This window comes from Anser anser (genome assembly GCF_964211835.1).
Source record: "Anser anser genome assembly, chromosome: 20".
Lineage (NCBI taxonomy): Eukaryota > Metazoa > Chordata > Aves > Anseriformes > Anatidae > Anser > Anser anser.
Window position 1 is genome coordinate 4,103,907 of NC_139741.1, and position 22,988 is coordinate 4,126,894.

The 22,988-nt window shown below is 42.1% G+C and overlaps 1 protein-coding gene across 1 annotated transcript; it reads right to left on the reverse strand.

Annotated features, from left to right (window-relative positions):
• Positions 1 to 308: 308 nt before the first annotated feature.
• Positions 309 to 19,980, reverse strand: AKAP10 (A-kinase anchoring protein 10). The gene is made up of 15 exons (XM_083806363.1): positions 19,767 to 19,980; positions 16,201 to 16,248; positions 13,711 to 13,893; positions 12,802 to 13,353; positions 11,296 to 11,394; positions 10,741 to 10,825; positions 10,252 to 10,375; positions 9,276 to 9,412; positions 8,066 to 8,210; positions 7,159 to 7,332; positions 4,836 to 4,945; positions 3,887 to 3,969; positions 3,243 to 3,295; positions 2,535 to 2,630; positions 309 to 1,759 (listed from the first exon to the last, which is right to left on the reverse strand). The coding sequence occupies exons 1-15, from the start codon at positions 19,786 to 19,788 to the stop codon at positions 1,754 to 1,756; spliced, it is 1,917 nt and encodes a 638-aa protein (XP_083662489.1). The 5' UTR covers positions 19,789 to 19,980; the 3' UTR covers positions 309 to 1,753.
• Between the last annotated feature and the right edge of the window lie 3,008 nt (positions 19,981 to 22,988).

Genomic DNA, 22,988 nt, shown 5'->3' on the forward strand with positions numbered 1-22,988 from the left:
TACCCAAAGCAAGGGCTCGGCCAGTCAGTGACTGGCCCCAAGGCCATGCTTGTGCCCTGGAGGAGCAGGCTGGCCCCATGAGTGAGGGGGGGCCTGTCAGCCATTTCTCCCTAGTTTTTGTTCCAGTTTTTCTGATCAGGCCCTAGAATTTATAGAAGTGATTCTTAGTACACTACATCTTCCATTTAAAGATTAATTAATGTTTGCGAATGTACCAAGGACAAACATTTCAGATAGTTGTTTCTTTTTGAACCTATACGACCCACATTTAAAAAACATGTAAACTCAAATCCCATCAAAACAGAAAATTGACACAAGTTTTAATATTTATATATTTTAAATCAAAACACAATTAAATATAGTATGCTTTAAGTACATGAATACTTGGGCATGAGAGAAATAAGAGGTGGTACATAGTACCAAAAACCTATACACAGCCTTTTTTGCTTTTTTTTTTTTATAGACAATACAGTGTCTCTATACAATCAAATATTGCAACAGTATAACACTTGCTAGTCAATCAAGATACTCTGAACATTGGAGATGATTTCTTTGCAAAGTGATTTTTTGCACAAGTTCAAGGAAAAAAAAGCAATCATAAGAGTTAAATAAAAACCAAAATAGAAGTGTTGTATACTAAAAATGCAGCGATAACATAACAGTGACACACTGAGTGTTTTTGATACTCTGCAAAATCAATTCACTGGGAAAAATACAGGTGCTGTGTCACACCGTGGCTTTTTACTTAAACTAAGAGTTTTGCAAGTTGCAAGTGTTGACAACGTCAGGAAAAAGGCGGCCGAAGGTCATTAAAAATTATTTTTCTTTGTAAACCAAACCTCTGGAATTAGATACTATGCTGGTTTGAGGACAACAAGCTATGGAGAATGGCAGAAACACATGGCAGTAATCACTTTTTTCCTTGCTTGTGGGATGGAAAGAAAAAAGATGGAGCATGCTACTGGCTACGATCTCCTCAAAGCATGGGCTGCATTCAGAGCCAATGCTCAGGAGCAGAGGGCTGCACAAGCACAAGACTGGCTTTCAAGTCTGCTCGAGTCGGCCGTGTGTCTGAAGCAGGGGATGAGTGAATGCAGGTGTAAGAGCTCGACAAGGAAGAGTTACGCTGTCCAGGCTTCGCTCCTGATCATTCTACACTGCCTTCAAGGTTAATGGAGTTATGAAGTAAAATACATTTATCTTACAGTTGAATGCTCATCTATTTCAAGTAAGGAAAAATAAAACTTAAAACTTTTTAGGTCATTCACTGCCAATAAATTCACTATTTCAGGTTCACTTCTCCAATGGCCAATGTCAGGGACACATCCCATGGCATTTGCAGTTATACAAATAAAAATTACAAGTAGAACTGGAAACTACAGCAAAACCTTCCCCTCCTTGTGGCTTGTGTCCCATTCCAGATATTTTGCTTAAAAGTCTTTTTGAGACAGGGTCAAGTATTTGTGAAGTTGATCACAGTTACTCAGTGACAGACACGTTCATAAATGGTGTCTTCCTCTCTAAAAACCATCATTGTGAACGCCATATACAACAGGAAAAATTGTTTCTTCACGCTCTACAGTGGAGGTACAGGATTGCTTCTTTTTAATTCTTCCTTATCAACGAGGGAGATATCAGCGGTTGGAGTAACAGTGCTTTGTTTTTATTGGCTGTGTTAAAGAATCCACCCAAAGGGAAAGTTCACTCATTCTCAAAGCAGAAAGCCAGATTTCCTGTTCTGGCATTTCTAAAATCATAGCTGAAAAAGGAAGAACAGGGTTAGAGTTCATCTTAACCTAAAACATACACATCAATCACTCAACAGAAAGACATTTCGTGTTTACAAGTGTTGAAGCCAGGTATGCTTATGAATTTGGGAGAGAAGAAATGCTACTCTCAATCTTCCCATTATAGTAACTATGCTTGCTTAATTGAATCCAGAACATCTGCAGCCACTTGTCATTTCTAAATATTGTGCTGAGTGACCTTTTCATCCAGTCAGACTAGAATTATAGAATTAAGTGAAATTACTTTAAGTCATTTAAATACAACTATTCAAAAAAAACCAGAAAAACTATGGACCATCCATTCAAGCCTAGTCATTAGGCTTTGGCACACGGTCACTTTCAATAATTAAGAATAAGTAACTTGAAAGAGTCAGATGCACAAATGCTCAAAAGCCAGGAGTATCAGATTCTATACTTGATAAACTACTGTCTTCATTATTTCACGAAGTTTGGTACATCAGAACTTTTTTTTTTTAAATGACAACACGTAAGTTTTAGTGGTAATTTAGGCAAATACACTATTTTATGGTAAAGAATGCTGGTAAGCGTGAACTCAAAGAAGGAATTGCAGTACTGATCCTGCAGCACATAGCACCTTTTTACCTAATAAGGCAGTTAGTAAACACTCGAACAAAGACAATTTCAAGATTTGCACAGGAGAAGCACCACAGGTGGTACAGCAAGAGCTCTGCTCTTCCCACATTGGCTCAAGCCAGATAAATGCACACAGCTTTTCCACCCTCTTACCTTTGTAATCTTCTCTGAACGCTGTTCACATTGTGCCTGCTGCATAACGTCATTGACTATCATCTTTGCTATCCTCCAAGCCATCTCTTCTTGAGCCTGCCATAGCAAAAACATCCCAAATACAGACGGTTTGAAGTTCGTAAAATAATGCGGTGCCCTCAACATAGTTCATGCAATCAACCTTGGATACGCAGTTAACTTTCACAACTCAGTGACTTGGAGTAAGCATATCCTCCCTTGATGTAAATGCACCTTGGTTTCTAAGTACAGCATTAACTTCAATTAACATGAACATTTACTGCTTGATGCAATTTCCAAGACATTTGGAAAGTTTTTAGACTTATCCATTAGGAACACATCCAAGCCCCTCCAGAGGCGAAAAATGCAGCCTGCAACCCACATACAGTGGTTACTTCACAGTAAAACCAAAGAACAACAGCACCTCCACACTTACTTGTGGATCTATCTTAAAACACTATAATAAGAAACCCCTTGACTGCAAGTGCACAATTAACCATTTTATTAAACTATTTGGCACTGGCAAAAAAACAAACAAATCGTTTCACAGGTGCATGCAATTTAATGATACTTATCACAGAGTCACAGTTCTGGTTGGTGTGTCAGAGCTATTCAGAATCTGAACACTTCATTTCCCCAATCTGTATGGTGAAGTATGTCACAAGGACAAGATAAAAAAAGAGTACACACCTCATCTGTGTTTCCTTGAACCCATTTCTTCATTGCTTGTGAAAACATGGACCCTAGTTGAGATAAAAAACAGCAAACAAGGTATATTAGCAAGCTCTGTGGCACATCTCTACAAAAGCTACTTCCTTCTATCCATCTGAAGGGTTTGCACTGCTGGTGTTAGAGAACACAGAAAAGAGAATAAGAGACAAGGGATTACAGGGAGCCATGGTTCACTAGACTCTGACTCCAAATCATTCCTTTTTACCAGAAAGCAGAGTTGAAAAGCAGCATTAACAGCAGATCCCAAACTGAGTGGGAAGCACGTGGAGAGCTGAAGTTCTTTTTCATCTTGAGACCAAATCTTTCAAGGTTTGATCATCAGCTCAGATGCTGGCAGCTTTCATCCCTGCCAGGTTCCATCGACAGCTCCAACCCCCACAGGCTGCTCATGTTCCCAGGAGTCCAGCTGTACCAGAAAAGCACAATTTGGCTAGGGAACCAGGCCAGAGATGGGTTTTGCCTCAGTACAGGACAATTCCCTGAACATCTCTATTTGGCTTTAAACAGAGCTAGAAAGAGACAAGAATCTTGCTTATCTTGACTGAAGCGAGGAAGAGAAAAGTTTTGCAGATGTGTATTGAAATTGAAAGAGGAAAGCAAACCTTTTGATTTTTTGACATCAGGCTCTGGTTCGGATTCTCTGATAAACTGTCCCAGGTCACTGACTCGTCCGAATGTCATCTTCCTGCAGAGAGAAGAAAGAAAGGGACCACAAAGGTTACCAAAAGAACTTTAGTACTAGGAAAAGTTCTCAGAGAAACAAACAAACAAAAAGAGTCTACAATACAATAAAGACTCTAGTGTCAGAAAAAAATTGCATTTTACCAATTACCACTGTTTCCACCTAGAAATGATGTACTGGGAAAAATTTCCCGTTTTCCTTGTGTATCTGAATTCAGAGCCTATCTTAAAAATTCTAGAAACTACAAGTAGGCAAATGATTCAACTCAATCCTAACATCAACAGGCAGAGCTAGCAAGTGCTCTACGCTATTATAAAACACATCATTAGGAGAAAACAGTTTACAGTACTTAAAAGGGACAGAAGAGTGGCATGCAATAGCAAAGCAACTATAGAAACAAAGAATTTATCTGAGATCCACAGAGCAGAAGAGCTTTATAACAAAGAGCAACTTAAGAAACAGGAAAACAGCAGTGCAGTCTGCTAATGAAGTACAAGCCCTTCTCTACCATGGAAGTAGGGAGAAATTGAAGATGTTCATTACAGTATCAAATGCACCTGAGCTTATTCTTTTTCTATTGAAACCCCAAAGAGGAACTACTTTGCTACATTTTGGAGTCAGAGGAATAATAGCTAGGAGAGAAAAAAATCTGTTAGAAATATCTTTCTGGCGGCCATTCTGGTCAGAGAAACGTTCACTATGATGTTGGTATTAAATCACACTAATGAAATAAAATTACTTTCAAATACTAAGATGTACTATTAATGCAACACTTAGTATTTATGCATACTTTCAGCGCAGAAAGACACAGCAAAAACAAAACATGAGAAGTACACTACAAAGAATGAGATGCACTGAATGAGCCTTACCCTGCATATGTTCGTTGATACAAAGATTCTGGATCCAGACTTGCAGCATCTACAATTATTGCTTCATCAAAGTTTTTCAGGATTTTAACATTAGCCTTTTTGACATTGGACTACAAATAAAAATTCTAAGTATTAGTGCCCAATGCAAACAACTTGTAGCTTAACAAAATTACTATTTTAGTGCTTTAACATTTAGATAAAAAACTCTATAACGTCCATGCAAGCATAAAAGAATTAGAGAGCGTCCACACAACAATGAATTGCTAACACAGTATGACATTGTTTTGAAACAGAGGATGACAAAGTTACATGACCAGAGCCAAAGACAATGTGCGGGTCAGCATACATACATGTAAAGACTGCTGTCTAAACATTATCAACTGAATAGATCTGTGTGTGCACGCATATTATTTGTTTGAGTATTAACACTGAACTACCTCAAAAGCTGCAGCAGCTTCACTCATCCCTCTCATGCACCTGGTAAGCAATTCCTATTAAATACTCTATGCATTCCCCACAAACAGAGAACAAATGTTTATCTTTTGGCCTGAAGAATTCATACAGGAACATGAGAAAACAAAAACATTTGAGCAACAGCAGGGAGAGCACAAATCCATAGCAATCTATTAGCAGCTTAACTCAGAACAGAAACATTTATGGCAGCTGCCTTGCAAACACCTTTCCTGTTGGTCTGCGCAAGTGCTGTTCTTTATGCAAAAATATGCAGAGATCTGACTAGGAGCATCTCCAGTTCAGTAGGAATGCATACCACAAAATGCAGCACTTCCTCCCCAAACATTCCAAGCAGGCCAATTACCAGAAGTTTCTCCTCCTACTACTATCAGGAGGCAGGATAGTTCAAGATGTCAGAACAGATTTCATTCCCCACTTTTCAACTTGGTTGGGAGGTATAAAAACATTACAAGCAAGTAGTACAGCTTCCAGGTTGCTTGAAACGCAGTATGTTGGTATTGTTGGTCTACATTCCAGATTTAAACCCCCTGGTAACACTGCAGCATTCAATAAAAGCAACTCAGCAGAAGCAGTTCTCGCTTAGCTTTTCTGCTCTCAGCTGGGCTTGCAGTTTGCAAGCTGACCTGGTTACAGATAAGCTAGAATCTGCTTATCCTCTCCCTCAACCGCATTTGAATCAAGCAAAGCTGGAAGTTTTGGAACAGACAACTCTTTGTTAAAAAACATCTCTTTGATGTTGCTTGCATGGTTACCGAATGTCACGTGCTCCACTGCCCACGTCTGAGGCTAGGCCCACACAGGAACCCAGCAACACATAAGGCAATAAAAAAAAAAGATGCTGGCCTGTGACTAGGGCACAGAGCAAATAGCCAGTGAACACCAGTGAAACTGGAAAGGTAAGAGCCAGAGAAACCCAGCCACATTCTTGTTTCTACACAGTACTGCAAAGGAACAGCCACAGAGCCCTAATCATGCTTAATGAATGAAAAGAATGCCCTACCCAGCAATAGACTGTTTTTTTATTGCCAGCTTTACATCAAATGATAGACATGCGAACAACACCCCCCAAATCACTGCATCTCAGTGGAAGTAGTGTCTGAAGTATGTATTTCTATGAAAATACAGTGTCAAAAGTATGTATTTCCACCACCGTGCTAGAGCTCTCGCTTGGTAAGGTCAGGAGTCTGCCCGTCTTCTACCAGATCAACGCAACCAGCTACCCTAAGGGCTACAGTATGGAAATGTCTGCTGAGGCAAACTAGTGAACACCAGCTGGGAGAGATAAACTGTCATTACTCTACATGTGAATTGAGAGATGACAAACACTAGAACTGAGGGATTCTCTGTATAGAGATATGTCACTTTAATGACACTGAGCGCACATTTGAACGTTTGTATTTAAATTCTGTAATATACTCTTGTGTCAAATTTGCCTAAAGTTGTAACTGGGGTGTTGTTCCCCCCATATGCCATGTTCTTTAAAATGTTTATAAACAAAATGTTTATTAAAAATGTTCTTAAGTGTTACAGCACTATGAAACAGTCTTCAGTGAATATTAACAACTTAATGAAAAACATAACTTTGATTCAAAAAACTAAAAGCAGTGCAAGACTCCAAGGACAATGAATATGACAGATACAGTCCCGTGCCAACATTGCGTTTCAACTTAGGGCATGTTTAGTCTGCCTCCTGCTAATATAACACAAGATTTAGTAGCGTTTAGTAATGAAAAAGAGAATCAGGAAGCTTACAATTACAAGAAACCCTTACAGGGTATGAACTCTGATATCAATACAGGAAAGCGACTGCAGCGTTTACTAGAACAGAATTAAACCAAGACAGACATACCTGGGAGGCAGAGCCATCTGGGCCCCCTATGGAATCACTATCAGGAGAACTGCCGGGCCCTTGAATGTTCAGTGCAATATTCCCTCCCGGAAATTCATCTCCTCGTACAGAATGGATGAGATCATTCAAGTATTTGTAATAAAGGTTGCTGGACAAGAAACCAGGCAAAAAAACCTGAGAGACAGAAGAAGTCCTCTTTAATCACAGCAGGCCTGCATGACTGCTGTAGATCATTTGTAAAACAGAAGAGACACACAAACATCTCACTCCTTGTGCAGATGGTACACAAGTAAAAGTGTCCAGGTATGGAACTATTCTGGATTAGCTACTGAATTGTTTTCAGGCCTACTGCAAAATGAGACAACAAAAATAGTTATGTATTAACTAAATTCCCCACAAACTGGAACTAAAGTTAAGATTTTTCTTCTTCTAGAAAGGCCTGATAACTCCACAGACTTAGAGCTATCTCACGATACTGTTCAGAAACCAGCAGCAGCTCAAGAATCAAGCCATCAATCTAGTATCCTGTATCCTATAGTTACACTGTTATCCACAGCACTGGTATTATACCTGCAAACAACTACTACTAGCACTTGCAAACGACTATTACTAGCATGAAGGAAAGTTTTCTAAAAAATGTAAAATAAGCTGTTGATAACAATTCACGCAGGGGGGAATTCTGTTACTGCCATTAATATGCAACAATTTGCACATTAACCACTTTGTGGTATCTTTCCACAGTAGGCTGGGGAAAATACCAAATTTTACTAATTCTATTATTCACCTAGTAATTCAGTAAATTTTAATAAGAGGACAAGTCAGAGATGGCAAATGCAATGCCTGACGCTACAAGATCTTCCTGTTATCTTTACTAACTGCCAAAACCATTCTGAAGAGGGTGTCTCACCGTCTCCATGGTAGTCCACGCCTGCCGTAAGGGAGTAGTGAAACAGTTAGGGAGAGGGCCACCTTCCCTGCAGATGTTGGATTCAATCTCTAACCTCACAGAGTCATCAAACCCGAGAGGATGCGTGGCTTGAAGGGAGAAGTACCTGCAGCACCAGACAGGGGAAGAAGACAACAAAAAAGGCTTTGCAAAATTTGGCAGTGTTAGTACCTACCCTTTTCCACTGGATGCCATTAACCATGCTGCAGCCACTAGATGGTGCTGGCTTCAAAATGTACGTACAACTGACAGTAACTAAGTGCAGGGAGAAAAAAGTCCCCAATTCACAGAAACATTTTTTGATAAAGCCTTGCCCTGAAGATACAGATAAAAGAAACAGAGCATCATGTGATTACTGATGAGCAGAATTTTACACAGCTTTGTAACAGAGAAGCAGGAATAAAGCAGAGGACACCCAGAACTCTGAAGCAGCATTTGCTCATCATTAAAAACAGAGTTTGACAATGAAGGATAACAGGGGTGTGTGACTAACAGAAGTGAGTTCTTTGCTTCCTCTCGAAATTTTATTTCCTATCAGGACAGTAACTCAACAAGCTTATGTCTACAAGTCTTACACTTAAGCTTCTGGAAGCACTTATGTCCATCTTCCAGTTGCACTGTTGCTAAGATGAAGCACAAAAAGGAAAGAAGGTACACTACTGAGAGTGAAAATGACCATAAAAGGGGTCTGGTTGCTTCCTTACCAAAATAACAACCATCTTTTGAAATATTAAGAACAAGCTCTATGTGGCTTTCACTACGTGTGGTAAAAGCACTTGTAGCTTATGTTAAATGGCTAAGAGTACCTGAAATTAAAGATTTTTCTATGCTTACACTTCTGCTATAAGGTTTAGAACTTACATGTTTTCCTATAGCAACCAAGTGGCTTCAGTATTTCATGGCCAAACATTAACTCAAAAAATCAAGCCCCGAAAATTCTGATTTTCTTTTAAGAACAAAAGTCTTTATAAGGATCTATCTATAAGGAAACATTCTAAGAGTTGTTGTACATACACACATACACTGGAGGTCACCTAAATACAATGCATTTCAGCAAAACGATGCAAGACTGCACAGCATTTGAAAATTAAAAGTTCCTCTTGCACACCGCAACACAGAAGTGCAAAGACAAAATTAGAGCTTCAGAAACATAGTTGTGGAACTCCCTCACTTGTCATATAAAATCATGGCGTCATTCTGTGCTTCTTGCCCATCATACTGGCCTTTTTTGGCAGCAAGTTGAGACTGGAAGTTATCTGCTGCCAACCAGAACTGCAATACATTAACTGCTTCTTCTTTCTCCATGTACTAGAAGGGAAATTAAAAATAAAGTTTTAGCAAGAAAACACAACAAGCACAAACCAACTTACTCCATCCCACTTAAAGTAATAAACAGACCATAAATTTGTGACAAAAAATTATCATGAAGGCATATAAATACTTTGAATTGTCTGATAGTGCTGCAGACAGAATTAGCTTGTTGCATTCAGTTTGTTAAAAAAAGGAGCTTGTGAAATTTCTTTTTTGTACAGATTTTTGCATTTAGTTTCCAAACAATTACTTGTTTATATCATAGTGAAAGACAAAGGAAAAGCTATTTTCATGCTATACTTAGTTTACAGCATGTCTCAGCTTCCCTGCTTGCCGTTCCAAACTATATTGGCTTGTCAGACTATCAGGACAATTATCTTACTCCTGACAGATGATTCCCTAGAGGTACAGGACCCCACAGCTGTAAAACCTTACGTTTATCCTATCATACACGAGGCTGGTACCCTCTCTAATTAAGACAAGAGTTTTTCTTTACCTGTGCTTAAGGCTTTCAAAGTCAGTGCTTCATTTGGCAAGATTAAGAAGTCTATGTCAAAGCTTCTACAAAGCAAAGAGACACTTAGAAGCGCTCTCTAAACTGGAGAAGACATGTGTGAATACTCATCTTACAATACGGTGTACAGGTTTGAATATCTGAAATTTTTCCACACGGGCAAGATCAGTTTAATGCATTTAATCCCAGAAAAAACAGATACACCTCATCTCTTTGGTTATATTTAAGGTGCTTGGTTATATTTATTTTGTTATATTTAAGATATTTTCCATGTGATAGAGTGGAATAAAAAAAAACAACAAATCACAACCCCAATACTCACCTCAGAGAAATAGAACAGAGCTGATTCACAGAAAAGTATGTCAGCTAGATAAACAGTCCCACTAGTCAGCACCTCGATCTGATATTTACAGAAATGATGACTTCGCAAAAATTCACTAAAGTGCCTGCACACAAAATAACAAATTAGTCATTAAGGGCCAACAGCATTCAACACACTTTGTGAACCAATTAGTTCTTGCCCCAGAAGTCTTACTATTTCAGTCCAACAAAAGTAAAACAGGCAAGAAAAAAACAGGCAGGTAACACAAATGACATGGGAACAATATAAAGAACGCAGTAACAGCATGCAAATACAATTTCAGTAAGCAATCACAAGAACAGATTTGGAGGAAGAGGTCTGAGCACCGTTTCAATTATAGGAGGCTATACAGAACAGCGATTTTATGGTCATCTTCATAAGCATTTTAAATGAACCACCTTTTGCAAAAGGACAACATAAACAAGAAGCCAAACCATTCCTTCAACTTACTCTTGTTCCATTGCATTAAACACTATTGACTGTGCTGTAACAAAGCAGTTAGGATCCACTTGTCCATCTTCCCCACAAATCTTTGCTGCAAAGAAAGACCGGGTTAATTTTAACACACGTTTGGTTTATCAAGCTGAAAGACGTGAGCGATGACTAGTTAATGAAAGACTGCAGTTCAAATCTGCTAGAATCAGCTGGTCCTGACTGCACAAAAAAAGCTGCTAAGGAGCACTAGCACTGCCTTCTTCACACTGCAGATAGCTGAATGATACTATTATGGCTAAAATATTTGATGAAGACTCCGTTTGGATTCCTCCTATAACCGCTACGAATTCTTTCACTAATTTAAGCAAAGTTTCTGCAAGTTCTTATGTGGATATTGCACAAAATTACTGAAATTTTTCGGGGGGGGAAGCATTCTGCAATAATCAGGTACATGTTTAACTATCTTTTTAAAACTAACTTTAAAATTCAGAAAAATAAGCGCGTGTGGTACTAACGATACCTACGGTGAAAGAGGAAGCTCTAAAATGAGCAGGCAGTATGCATTCTTACCAACTATGTCATTTCTCATCGCTTCTGTAATAGGTATTGGCTTAGCAGCATCTGGAGAAATATATTTGGTAAAAGTACTAACTGCATCCCGTTCTATACCTACAAGGAAGAAATACAAAGTCAAACTTTGTATCCATTGGTACAGGTTTAAAAAGAAGAGTGAATAACTTGCTTTCCTGAAGAGCAGATGTTTGTATCTAATTAAAAATGACAGTCTGCTTCCCATGAAGCTTTCACAGTTTCTTGCTCGATACTTTGCTATCAGCAATCTAGCACGACTGTGTTAGCTCCAGCCAGGTCACAATAAGCCCAGCATGGACCACCTAGTGAGATGGAATACAGGAACGTAGCTCCAAATCCCCCCCACCGAACAAGACAGCACCCTCTGCCTCAGCTGCACACCTTAGCACCAGTAGTAACACCCATGTGGCATGAACTGCAGTGAAGTTCCCAGTTTCTAGCTCTCATCATACAGAACAGAAAGCACTTGCATTATAAAGGAATTAAAGGGGAAAAATAATCAGAAAATGGGATTCCTCAGAACAAGTTGTACACTTTGCATGTCACCTTCCAAACAAGTTAGGACACTGCTTCATAGGGAAAAAAATTGTACTCCAGACTTTCCAGATTTCTCAAAAAGGACCTGGTCCTTTTAAATTATTTTAATGTTAGAAATCAGAGGTGTTTTTCATGACTATAGTATCATTGTTTGCTTATATTTTGGGGCTGAGGTTACATATTCTGGAGGCATATGATAAATAGCTATACAAGAAAGGCACATAGCAAGAGAAAAGGATGTAACATAAGGAAACAGTTGAGCAAACAAAAGGAATCGATACGAAGAAAGGAGTGCTTCCTTTTTGCCTGTGTACTTGCACAAATGAGGGCGGACTGAGTAGATGCAGATTACAGAAACAGGTGCATGTAGCTCACTATCAAAAATAAATATTTTAATTTCATTCTTACTTCCAGTCGCCTCTGAAGAGGTGGACTCCGAATGAGAATAATCAGTTACAAGGGGAGGAACTCTATCAAATAAATCCAAGAACAGAAACAGCACATTCCATACAAAATCTCTACAAGTCTTTTGTAACCAATACTTACGCCATTTTATGTGATACAGGATATTTACCTTCCACGGGCAGTTTATTATCAATTCTCAGCCCCATCATCCAAATTTTCTGCAATTCTTTTAAGTTGGGGGGTGGGATGGGTGAGGGAAGAACGGGACATTGCAATGTTCATCTTCGTTTCTTAAGATTACACATGTAGGAACAGCATATTTATTTTTAAACAACCAGTCAAAACAAATACATAGCTCTTAAACTGCCTATCCACCTACACAGTAAGTTACCGAAATACAAAATGATTTTCCTCCTCACAGCACCATACCAAGCTTACTAAGAACGCATGAGAACCAAGGCAGCTCACCATAAAAAGCAAGCAGTAGCTAGTATATTCCCCTTCTGCCCACCTTTTTCAAGAAAGGGGATACGTGACACTTACTTTTCATTAGTTTTCCTGACAAGTCCTTTAGTGCAGATGAGGGGCTGTTTCTATTCGATACTGTAAGGTTGGAAGATTCTTGCTGATCAGCTGCAACAGAATGCATCCCTGTCTCAGATTTTCTTAGACAAACAACACTGGTATTATCCCTCTCTTGACCCGAGAGCACGTGGTTCTGGCTGTTGCTAGTTCTGTTGTTCTTATCCGGAGTCACTGATTTGGCCCTGAGCAGACGCACGGTGCTAGAATCCTCCAGTCTCTCCTCAAGCAACCCAGGCGGAGAAGATGCCATTTCCTCCTGCTTCGAGGGCGACACCGGCTCTGCCAACGAACTCTGCTTAACTGTGTTCAGGCTGTGCGCTCTTATGCGGGACCATGTTGTGGAGTGAAAGCTTTCAGCCTCTAACCAAAACTTAACCAAATGTTCCATTCTGCGCAGTTCCATAAACTGGATAAAATAAGGGAGGGCTACATTGTCCTGCAGGACTTGTTCAAGGGTCTTTGAAAGGCTTGATTTGGTCTCTTGAGCCTGATAATTCAGACACGATCTGCCTAAAGGAAAATATTAAGAGAATAACTCTGTATTGTGTTACAAACATTTCGATTGAATACAAAAATGTCTTGGAATGCAGCTAGTGAAGAGATTATTCCAACCTAATGGTGGTACACAAGACAAAGGAATCTCTTTTAACCAAAACCAAAGAGGCAACGAATTTGCTGCCCATTCAAAACCCTTCCAGGCTATAACAGACGCCACTGAAATGGCAGTATTGATTTTTTTTTTTTTTTTGGTTACTTAATTTACTTGACTGAAAACCAACAAATGGTGAGCATACCAATAACATCCATAGGGGGAAAAAAAAGAAGAAAGGAACTGCTGATAGTATTACAGAGCAGATAAAGCCTTACCTAAGTCTCCAAAATGAGCAGCTTCCATGTGACTTGGCTGCTTCTTAAGAGCAGCTGTCCGACTGCTAGAGAAAGAGTCCATGTTGGCAGAGATGGCATTAATTGCCACATGGCTTGGTCCTGCAGCCTCCAGCAAGGCATGATTTCTAGTGCTTCTTTGAGGGGAATGTACAGGTATTGGAGCTGGAATCAAGACAGCAGTGATTAAAAGAAAAGGATCCTCACACCATTTCTGTGCATTATTGAATGCTAAGTGCTCCCCAAATAAGCCAGAGGTTGCACGAGTCAATCTTATTAAAAACCTTATGGAACCACTGCACGTCATCTTGGATCAAGGGTCTGATATGATTTAAGATTACAGAAATAAACAAGTTTTATGGCAAGAATAATCTCACTTCCAATAGATCTGAGTGGTACCCACCCCCCTATATCCTCCTTATTCAGTAGCTAATCAAAAGCCAACAAATATAAGCATACACGTGAAATATTATTCGAGTCTTCCTGCTTCCTTTATAACCTCTACAAAGACAGTTTCATACTTTGTCAGCAATGTAGTATAGTTGCATTATTCTCGGCAAATTCATTTCCTTACCTTTTTAAAGGTTTAAATGTGTTAAAAAACCTGAACTACAGAACTGAGAGTTTTAACAAGAATATCTTCCAAAATATTTTGTCTCTACCTGAGTTTTAAGAGGGAAATAAACCAATAAGGAAACATCTGTGATGAAACACAGATTATAAACCTTAATCTCCCTTGGCCATTTCAGAACATGGCTGGCTATTTCAGCCTAAAGAGAACAAAGAAGAACTTCCTCATGCAAAACCATCTGTAAAAAAGCATCAACTGGTTGTTAATTGATGACAAAGCTGGAACGAAACAAAACACAGCAATACCAGTTTCAAAAGCTCTCAGGAAATTACATTTGATTAGGATGTCACGCAAGGACATCTTACACCTCTGACTGTTAAAAATAAAGTGAGTCAGATGACACTATCTCAGCACACTGCTTCACAATGACGTGTTTCATCAAGGTGTTAAGAAAGTTGGTTTTTTTTTATGACTTTCATGCCGCGTAACTTTATTTTTATGCACAATTTAATGTGATGACAGAAGCTGGCAATTTCACACTTGAATATCATGGTAGCAGATACCTGGAAGCAACAGTACAGGAGAGCTGAAACGTTGATGCTATCCTAAAGTGTTTCTGCAGTTAAAGTATTTGGTAGCGAGATACTGCTCACCGTCTTTTACAAAGCCTTTTTTGTTTAATACCAGAAATAATGGAAAACCTGCAGTTTTCCCCATGCCAATGGATGGCAGCCAGACACTTGGCTGATGCCGGTAACTGAGGGAAACTGGCTGGAGGCTACTCCTGTAGAACCAGAGCCACGCTGCTCGTAATGGTTTAAGCTTTTGTGAAATAGATTCAAATTGAATTTCGTACGACAAACATTTGAAGCAAAATTGTTCTACTTAATCTAAGCATCAAGCACTTGTTCCAAGACCTCTGGATAGCACTAATCTCTAACCTAACATCACACGGATTGTGGAGCAGCTGTTTGCTAAACTGGAAGGATGCTCCCTATTTGCAGCAGCTCGTATGTAATACAGGAAGTTTTCAACTTTATCTTTACTCTCATGGTGACCAAACCGCAGCCTCTCCCTGGCAGCCTCTGTCAGCTAGTCCCTGGGAACGGCACTTGCACTAAAATAATGGGGTACACTATGAAACAGATGCAACTGTTTCCTATATTTGACTTGAGAGAGACACCACGATGAAATAATCCTTCAATTTTCTCTTGTTATCCAGCTAGCACATTCACAAGTGCAGAAACAGGATTTTGTCTGAGGACATAAAAGTAACAGGCCAGATTTACACGGACTACCTCAGCTCCTTTTAGCGCTGCACTAAAAATTGATAGCATAAATAACCTTGTTTTCCCACACTTCATAAACTTCTTTCCCATCAAGACTTTGTCTCCCAACAGATTTAGCAGCAAGACTTCTGTATCACATGGAGGAGCATTAGAATAGCTATTCATTCTGAACAAGATTCCCATCTGCAGTCTCACAAGACACATCAGTCAGAGCTAGATCAGACACTGGCACCCTCTTTGGCCAATTAGACAGTTAAGCTGCGTCTTCAAAACCACAAAGGACACTACAAATAAGCAAGAAACTTCACAAGCAACTCATCGTAGATAAGGAATAACCACTGTCTGCAAGGTGACTGAGTTTTACCATCCCTTTGAATTAAAGCTCACGTCTGACATAATTTAATAACCTTCTGTACTTACAGATTCAGCAAGATGGCTAGGAAAGATTAGTTGCTATTAATACTCAAGAACAGAATTAACTTTTGGTTCTGCTCTGCTTTTAAGGCTTATATCAGGTTTGCGCCCAATTGTAAGGAAATTATTCCACTAGTTACAATAAAAATGTCAGATGATATTAGATAACTGAATTTACAAACAGAGTATCGCTCTTACTTTTAATTGCTTTCACATCTGTGGTCTTTTCTTGTTCTTTACCTTTCACTGTAAAATATAAAGGAAAATGTTAATGTTATTTTGGGTGACTAATGACATTTACCAGAGAAGGAATATAAAATTCCCAACTTCAGCAAGTATCAAAGAAGATGCACACCATCATTTTGTTAAAAGTGATCTCACATTTAAATCTGCACAACTAGTGACTGACAGATTTTCAACGCTTTTGCGTTGCTTTCCTTTCAAAACCAAAACCTTCCCATTCACGAGTTAAGTTCAATGAAATACACTACGTTAGAATTAACATTCAGAAAGACGCTTGCTGTCTATATGATCAAAGCAAGGCTACACTCAAAGTCACTTTAATAAACAGCATTAACTGGAAAGAAAGGGATAGATGTGTTCTAGGAGCAGGACACTGGCAGGTGCTCTCTGAACTACAAATTGCATTCCCCAAAACAAGCAGCAGACCAGTGTAACGTGGACGGCTGGGGAGGTGCACGTGGAACCTGGGACAGCCCGTGACTCCTCCACCATGCATGGGTACCACAGAAATGTTCTGGAAGGACACCGAGAAGAGTTAATTATCCCATAAATAATATTGCTCAACTATCACCAAAGGCTACGGCAAACAATTGATGGGAAGATCACAGTTAAAAAAACAACTTGCGATGAAAAAGTGCCTTTTAAAAAAATTATTCTTAAAAGAAGCTCCCAAAGGAAGAGAATGAGGAGATCTATTTAAAACAAAAATAAAGAGACCAAAGGAGTTCATAAGCAGGATGGCACGAGAAATTAACTGGTGACATTGCAGAATACGATCTACCAGAGGAGCGTTCCACAGCCGCTACAGGCTGGGATTATTACTACAAATAGGTCATCTTTGAACACCGATTCTGGAGTCCTTCCAAACATAACCACAAATCGTAGCTGACTAGAATCAAACATTTGCATTACAGAACACCGGTAGATTAGAAAACGCTTCCTATTCGGACCTAAGCATTTTAAATATTTTAAAGGGAAACTTCAAGCTCTCATTACATAATTGCCTGCTCGATCGCGGCCGCAGCGCTGCCACGCTGCCAGCCTTCCCTGCGAGCAGCACCGATGCTGCAGATCTCAACTGGCACCTCAGTGATTAAGAGTTAAGCTAGCGGCTTCCACACTCTCCCCGAGACAAAAAGGTTTAAGCCTCAGCTAAAAGAACTGGGTTCCTTTTAAACTGAGCTCTTACAGCCAGATGTAACTGCACACGAATGGTGAGAACAGCCCAGCTTTTACATAACTGACTGCGTGCTGATGAGCAGGAGAGAAACCACTGAAGAAGTCTGCACGCCTGAAATAACCCTGAGCTACAGCAGACACGAAGCAATTCCCTTCATCACAAAGCACGCAGCCTGAGGAACTCTGCATCTCTCTAGAATGATTCCAATAGTTTGTTCAACTGATACTTGACTACTGGCAACAGTTCCCGAGCTTCAGCAGAAGGGCCCTCCACACACCTATTTTCTGTTCCAATGTACTTGTTCCTTCTCACCAACTTGTCAGTTCCTCACTGCCTTACTACCTGCTTACTACCAGTAATACAAACTCCCGGGCCACACCGTAACCTCTTTGTACACCGGCTTCTTTTGTCACTGCCAGCTTCAAGCAGAACAAGATTAAGGAGCACCAGCGGAGAATAAAGGAACACTGCTGTACGTGAGGAGACCACGGGGGGGTGAAGCTCCACTGAAGGAATTTACTTTCACTTTCCTCACAAAAACGGATGTCATTTGGTCTGCGTGAAGCCAGACAGATAACTGCGGTACACAACTACCGAGACCCAGAGGTCTGTGACAATTTCCAGTAGCGTTGCCCTGTTGTGAATGGGGTTTGCATCAGACCACAAGAGATTTGAAAATGTTGATTCATTGATATCTTGAATGACAGAAGGATGAAAGAAAGACAGAAGGATGAATGAGCCCAAGCTGCTCACGCATGTACGTGTAGGAAAAGCAACACACAACTTCAGAGGTCAGCCAGCTGGTAGGACAGCGTACATCATTTCCAAAACATCCCCCGTGAATGAGCATGGAGTCCGACTGTTCTCACTGGTAACGGTTCCATGATCTGCCCTCAAGCCCCTGGCTCCTGGCCCAACTGTTATTATTTCTCTACTGATTATCCGACCTCAGTTTTATAGACCTTTATTTTAGAGACCATTCTAAAAGAAATGCTTCGCTGTATTTTTGAGACTTTTCTACACGTTAGTAGCTCTAGCGTCCTTGCTATGATTTCATTTGTAAACAACTGTTAAAATCTTTACCCAATACTGTATCTGCTTAAATAAGAATAATCCAACCCAAAAACACTGACACTTTTGGCCAGTGTTGGACTGCACGTGTCTAGTCTACAGAGGTTTATCATAAGCCTTTAACTGTCAATTTTCTCCCAGCTGCAGTTTAAGATCTTCTCTAAAAGTCAGTGTCTGTAACAGAGATACACAAAGCAGTATTATTTATGTACAGCCCAGATGAGAGCTTACTTTTCTCCTCCCTTCAGCAGTGCCTCTGTTGGGCATTTAGCTCTGACTGTGCTTCTCTGACCAAAGATGCTTTAAGCAAAGCTCCAGATACCCAGTCAGACACTTCACTACCTTCACGAGAAAGTTTTCACCAAAGCTCACACTGTTCCTATGGTTAAGCATCAGGAGGGAACATCAGCTCCATGATTCTTTTCATCTACAAAGCAGCAGAAGCTATTTTGGAGCAGTTTGTTTATAAGCAGCATGAAAGTTTTATTTTGCAGCTCCATATCAGTACATAAACAGCCCCAAAAGTCATTAAACACTTGCAAAACCCTCAGCGAATTTCAGGGAGCCTTCATCGCTGCTAATACGAACAGAAGCTTACACTCTCCGCCAAAAACGAAGTTTTCAGCACTGCTACTTCGGCTCAGAAAGCTTACAACAGAACTTGTCAGTCGAGTGCAGAAAGGTCTGCTCAGATAACGCGTTATTCCCCCCAGCTTACAGCCTTATCTCCCAGGACGTACAGTTTGAGTTGTAGAAACCGAGAGAGCGCTTTGGGAGGGCGTCGCATCGCTGCAGAGCGGCGGTCACGCTGCTGACAGCGGAGCTGCCTTCCCAAAGGGCCCTTCCTAAGCAGGGCCACTTCCAGCGAACCCCCGGGGCCCGCACACCGCGCACCCCGCAGCGCACCCCCGCGCGTTTCATCGCATCGCTGCCGCCCCGGTACCTCCGGCAGGTCCCACGGCCAGAGACCCGCGCCGAGCCGTGCCGCAGGACCGCCCGGAGCACCCGGGGCTCCTCAATCCCGAGCCTCCCGCCCGTGCCCCTGCAGCCGCACCGCCACCGACGAACCCCCTGCCGGTGCCTCCCCCGGCGTTTCTATGAGGGGCTGGGCACGGCGCGGCTCCCCTCGCGGCTCGGGCTGAGGCCCCGCAGCACGCGGCCCCCCTCCGAGGCCCTTCCCCCGCAGGGCCGAGCGGCGGCTCCCGGCCGGCCCCGACGCTGAGGGCCCCTGAGGGCCCCTGAGGGCCCCGGGGCCCGGTGCCGGCCCTACCTTTCCGCCTGAAGAAGGACATGGCGCCGGGCAGGGGGCGAGGCGGCCGCCGGGCGGGGGCCGCGGGAGCGGGCAGCGAGCCGGGCCCCTAGGAGCGGGGCTGCGCCCCCCGCCCGCCGCCGCCGCTCCCTCCGCCTCTTCCTCCCGCGGGGCCGCCAGCGGCCGCCATGTTGTCAACAACCGCCCCGCTCCCTCTTCCGGCCGGCCGGCGGCGCGCGCGGCACGACGGGACGCGGCCGCGGCCCCCGCCTCGTTCGACACGGCCGCGGCGGCGTCAGCCCGCTCGGCCAATCCGCGGGGCGCGGCGGGGCGGCCATCTTGGGTGAGGGCAAGAAGCTGCTGAGGGCGAGCGGCGGCCGGAAGCCATCTTTGGTTAGGGCGAGGGGCGCCCGGCGGACCGAGGCGCCATCTTTGGTGAGGGCAGGAGGACGCGGGGAGCTCGGGGCCGGGCCGGGCTCCGGTCCCCTGCGGCCATCTCGGGCCCGCGAAACGTAGCGTGTGGTACAGCTGCTTTACAAACGCTGTTGTTGTAACTTCTGGTTCATGTATGGGCAAACTGAGACACGGCACCAGAAAGCAGCCGTCCCACAGTCCCACAGCCACCCCTACCGCACAACGACCCGGCCGGCCGCCTGCCGTTGGCGTTGCTGTGAGCGCGGGGGGAGCGGCTGGGGGCAGCGAGGGGCAGCGGCGACGAGCACGGGACAAACGGCGCCATGGCAGCGGGCAGGAACGGCCTGCCCAGACACACAGCTCGGCCCGGGTCCTGTTCAAACTCCCTCGTTCCGGGACATCTCTGCCTCACCGGGGCTGGATCCCAGTGGCCTTGCTGCGCGGGGCCCTGTTGGCGAGGCAGCGCCACGAGGGGCCCGAAACGGACCCCACGGGTTGTGCAGGGACCGCGGGAGGCGGCCGCATCTCTCCCGTTCCATCGCCGTGTCGGGATGGACCAGTGCAGCGCCGTCCCTCTGCGCTGTAACTGTCCTGCTGCCGGTGTTGGGGCCATAAGGAAATCATGTAATTAATCACTGGGTGGATTCCTGGAGCATCTTTCATCCGAGTGCTCCAAAGCTCTTTACAAACACTCATTAATTAAGACTCATAAACTGCATAAAAGGTATATGGGGATCTCTTTGGGACTGAAATGAAGCCATCTCAGGGGCACCATGTTGCAGCTGATTAACACCCTACAGCAACTCCATTATCTCTTTTAATATTATTTTTGCTAACTGATGCTCTTTGATACCTTTTTGTACACGTGCCCAGAGGCTGGTTTGAGGAAGTCTTTTTTTTGCATAATGAGCTGAATTATTTAATTGGCACATACCCTAAGAGGTTGATAAACTAAAATATTCAAAAGGTGAGCAAATTTGAAAGAACGGGCTAAATCACATAGGGAACATTAACATCTGCTGTCAAAAAATCTTTGCACCCAGACCTCTACAAACGTGTATAACAACCTGCAGTACAAAGGCAGCGCTAATACGACCGGTCTGATCCTCCAGTATGCTGCACACAGACTTCTCCTTTCTGTGTGACGCTGTGTGGTTACAGGGTCGAGTTTGCAGACCAGGCTGTAAGTTTCAATTTGTGTGCAGGGGTTGAAGCAGCACACGACGTATTGCAGAATCCTGGTCTCACATGCTGGCTGAGTTGCCATTGGTGGTAAATTTCCCATGGAAGTCTGATCCTTTTTCTGACCTTACGTACAAGTCTTCTACCGCCAAGCCCAAACATCACAACCAGCATAGCTCCTCTGGCTGAGCAATGGGAGAAGGAGGCAAGTTTTCTACAAAACAGGTTTGTTTGGCTATGCCTATCTGCTTCAATTAGCCCAGACCCTTTCATGCTGGGACACGCAGTCTCAGGAGAATGCACTGCCAGCTGTGAAGTGGTGATTGCTACCATCGATAAGGCGAGGCTGTCAGAAACCTGGCCAGCTGGCAATGTGATTTTTGGGTGGGTAAATTGAAGGTATCCCTCATCACACTCAATGAGAAAGACCTTCTATTTTGCAATTAATTTTCAAGCAGCAGCTCCTTTTCCAAAAAAACTAATCCAAAATCTGTCAAAGGCTTTGGGATAATTCAATTATCTTTGTATGAGATCCTAGATAATTGATGAAACCTCAAGCTACAAGTATGTTTGGCATGAGTTATGTTTGCTGGACTGAAATTATCTCCCCCTTTTGGGAAAATGCAGAAGGGCTGAAGCTCCAATCCACAGCTCATCACAGCCTCAGACTGTAGAGACCTGAACTGGAAGCACGAAAAGATCAGGTTCTGGAGTTTTTAACAGATTTTAACAGAATGTGACAGTTTAATTAACTGAGTAATCAGTTGAAATACGACTTCAGGACACATAGGTTGGCTGACATCAGAGAAACTGGAAGACACTTCCCTAAATTCAGGTATTCAAAGAAAAAATGCTTCATTGCTTGGTGATTTTCCCCTCTCCATAGATAGGAAAATAGGAAAATAGGAAAAAAATAGGAAAATAAGCAGACTTTGTAAAGATTTAAATGGGATGCACTTGTTTGGACAGAATTAATAAAGCAGAACAAGACTTTTTTGAAAGCTTGGCGTCTTTGACTCACAGATAATTAATCACAGAGAACTGCTCTGCTCAACTGCAGCATTCAAAAAACCACAAATGTACAAATCACGTTAGAGACTTTCTGATGCTCACATCTTTGGGACAGAACAGTCTGTTCATTTATTTACACACGTTTACGTGGCGTTGGATTCTATCTCATATGTAGACTTCTCACTACTTTGGGAATACAATAACAAAAATGTATATCAATATGGGGTTTAACAGCCTAGATCTTATTCTGCAATCAACAGTAATGCCCAAATTTTTTAAGGAGTCAAAGATGCCTTTACAGTAACACAGAACAAGCTTTAAAATCACATATTCTTAAATATTGCCATTAGTATTGTTAAAACTGTTAATTCAAATGAATTAAATATCTCAGATGAATTTGCAAAATAAGCAATACAAATATTAATCACTAAGAATCCAAGAATTAATAGTGAGGAAGAGTGGGAAAGATGCTGCACTCACATATAATGGTGCACAACAGGACTCTGTAAAAGCTGTAAAATCAAGAAGACACGACTGATACAGCAACTTCAATTACAGTCTTGTCTTTTTCTTTCTTTCTTTTTTTTTTCTTTTTTAATGGGAAAACAAGTGGCTGCATGCGCACATAAAATTCAT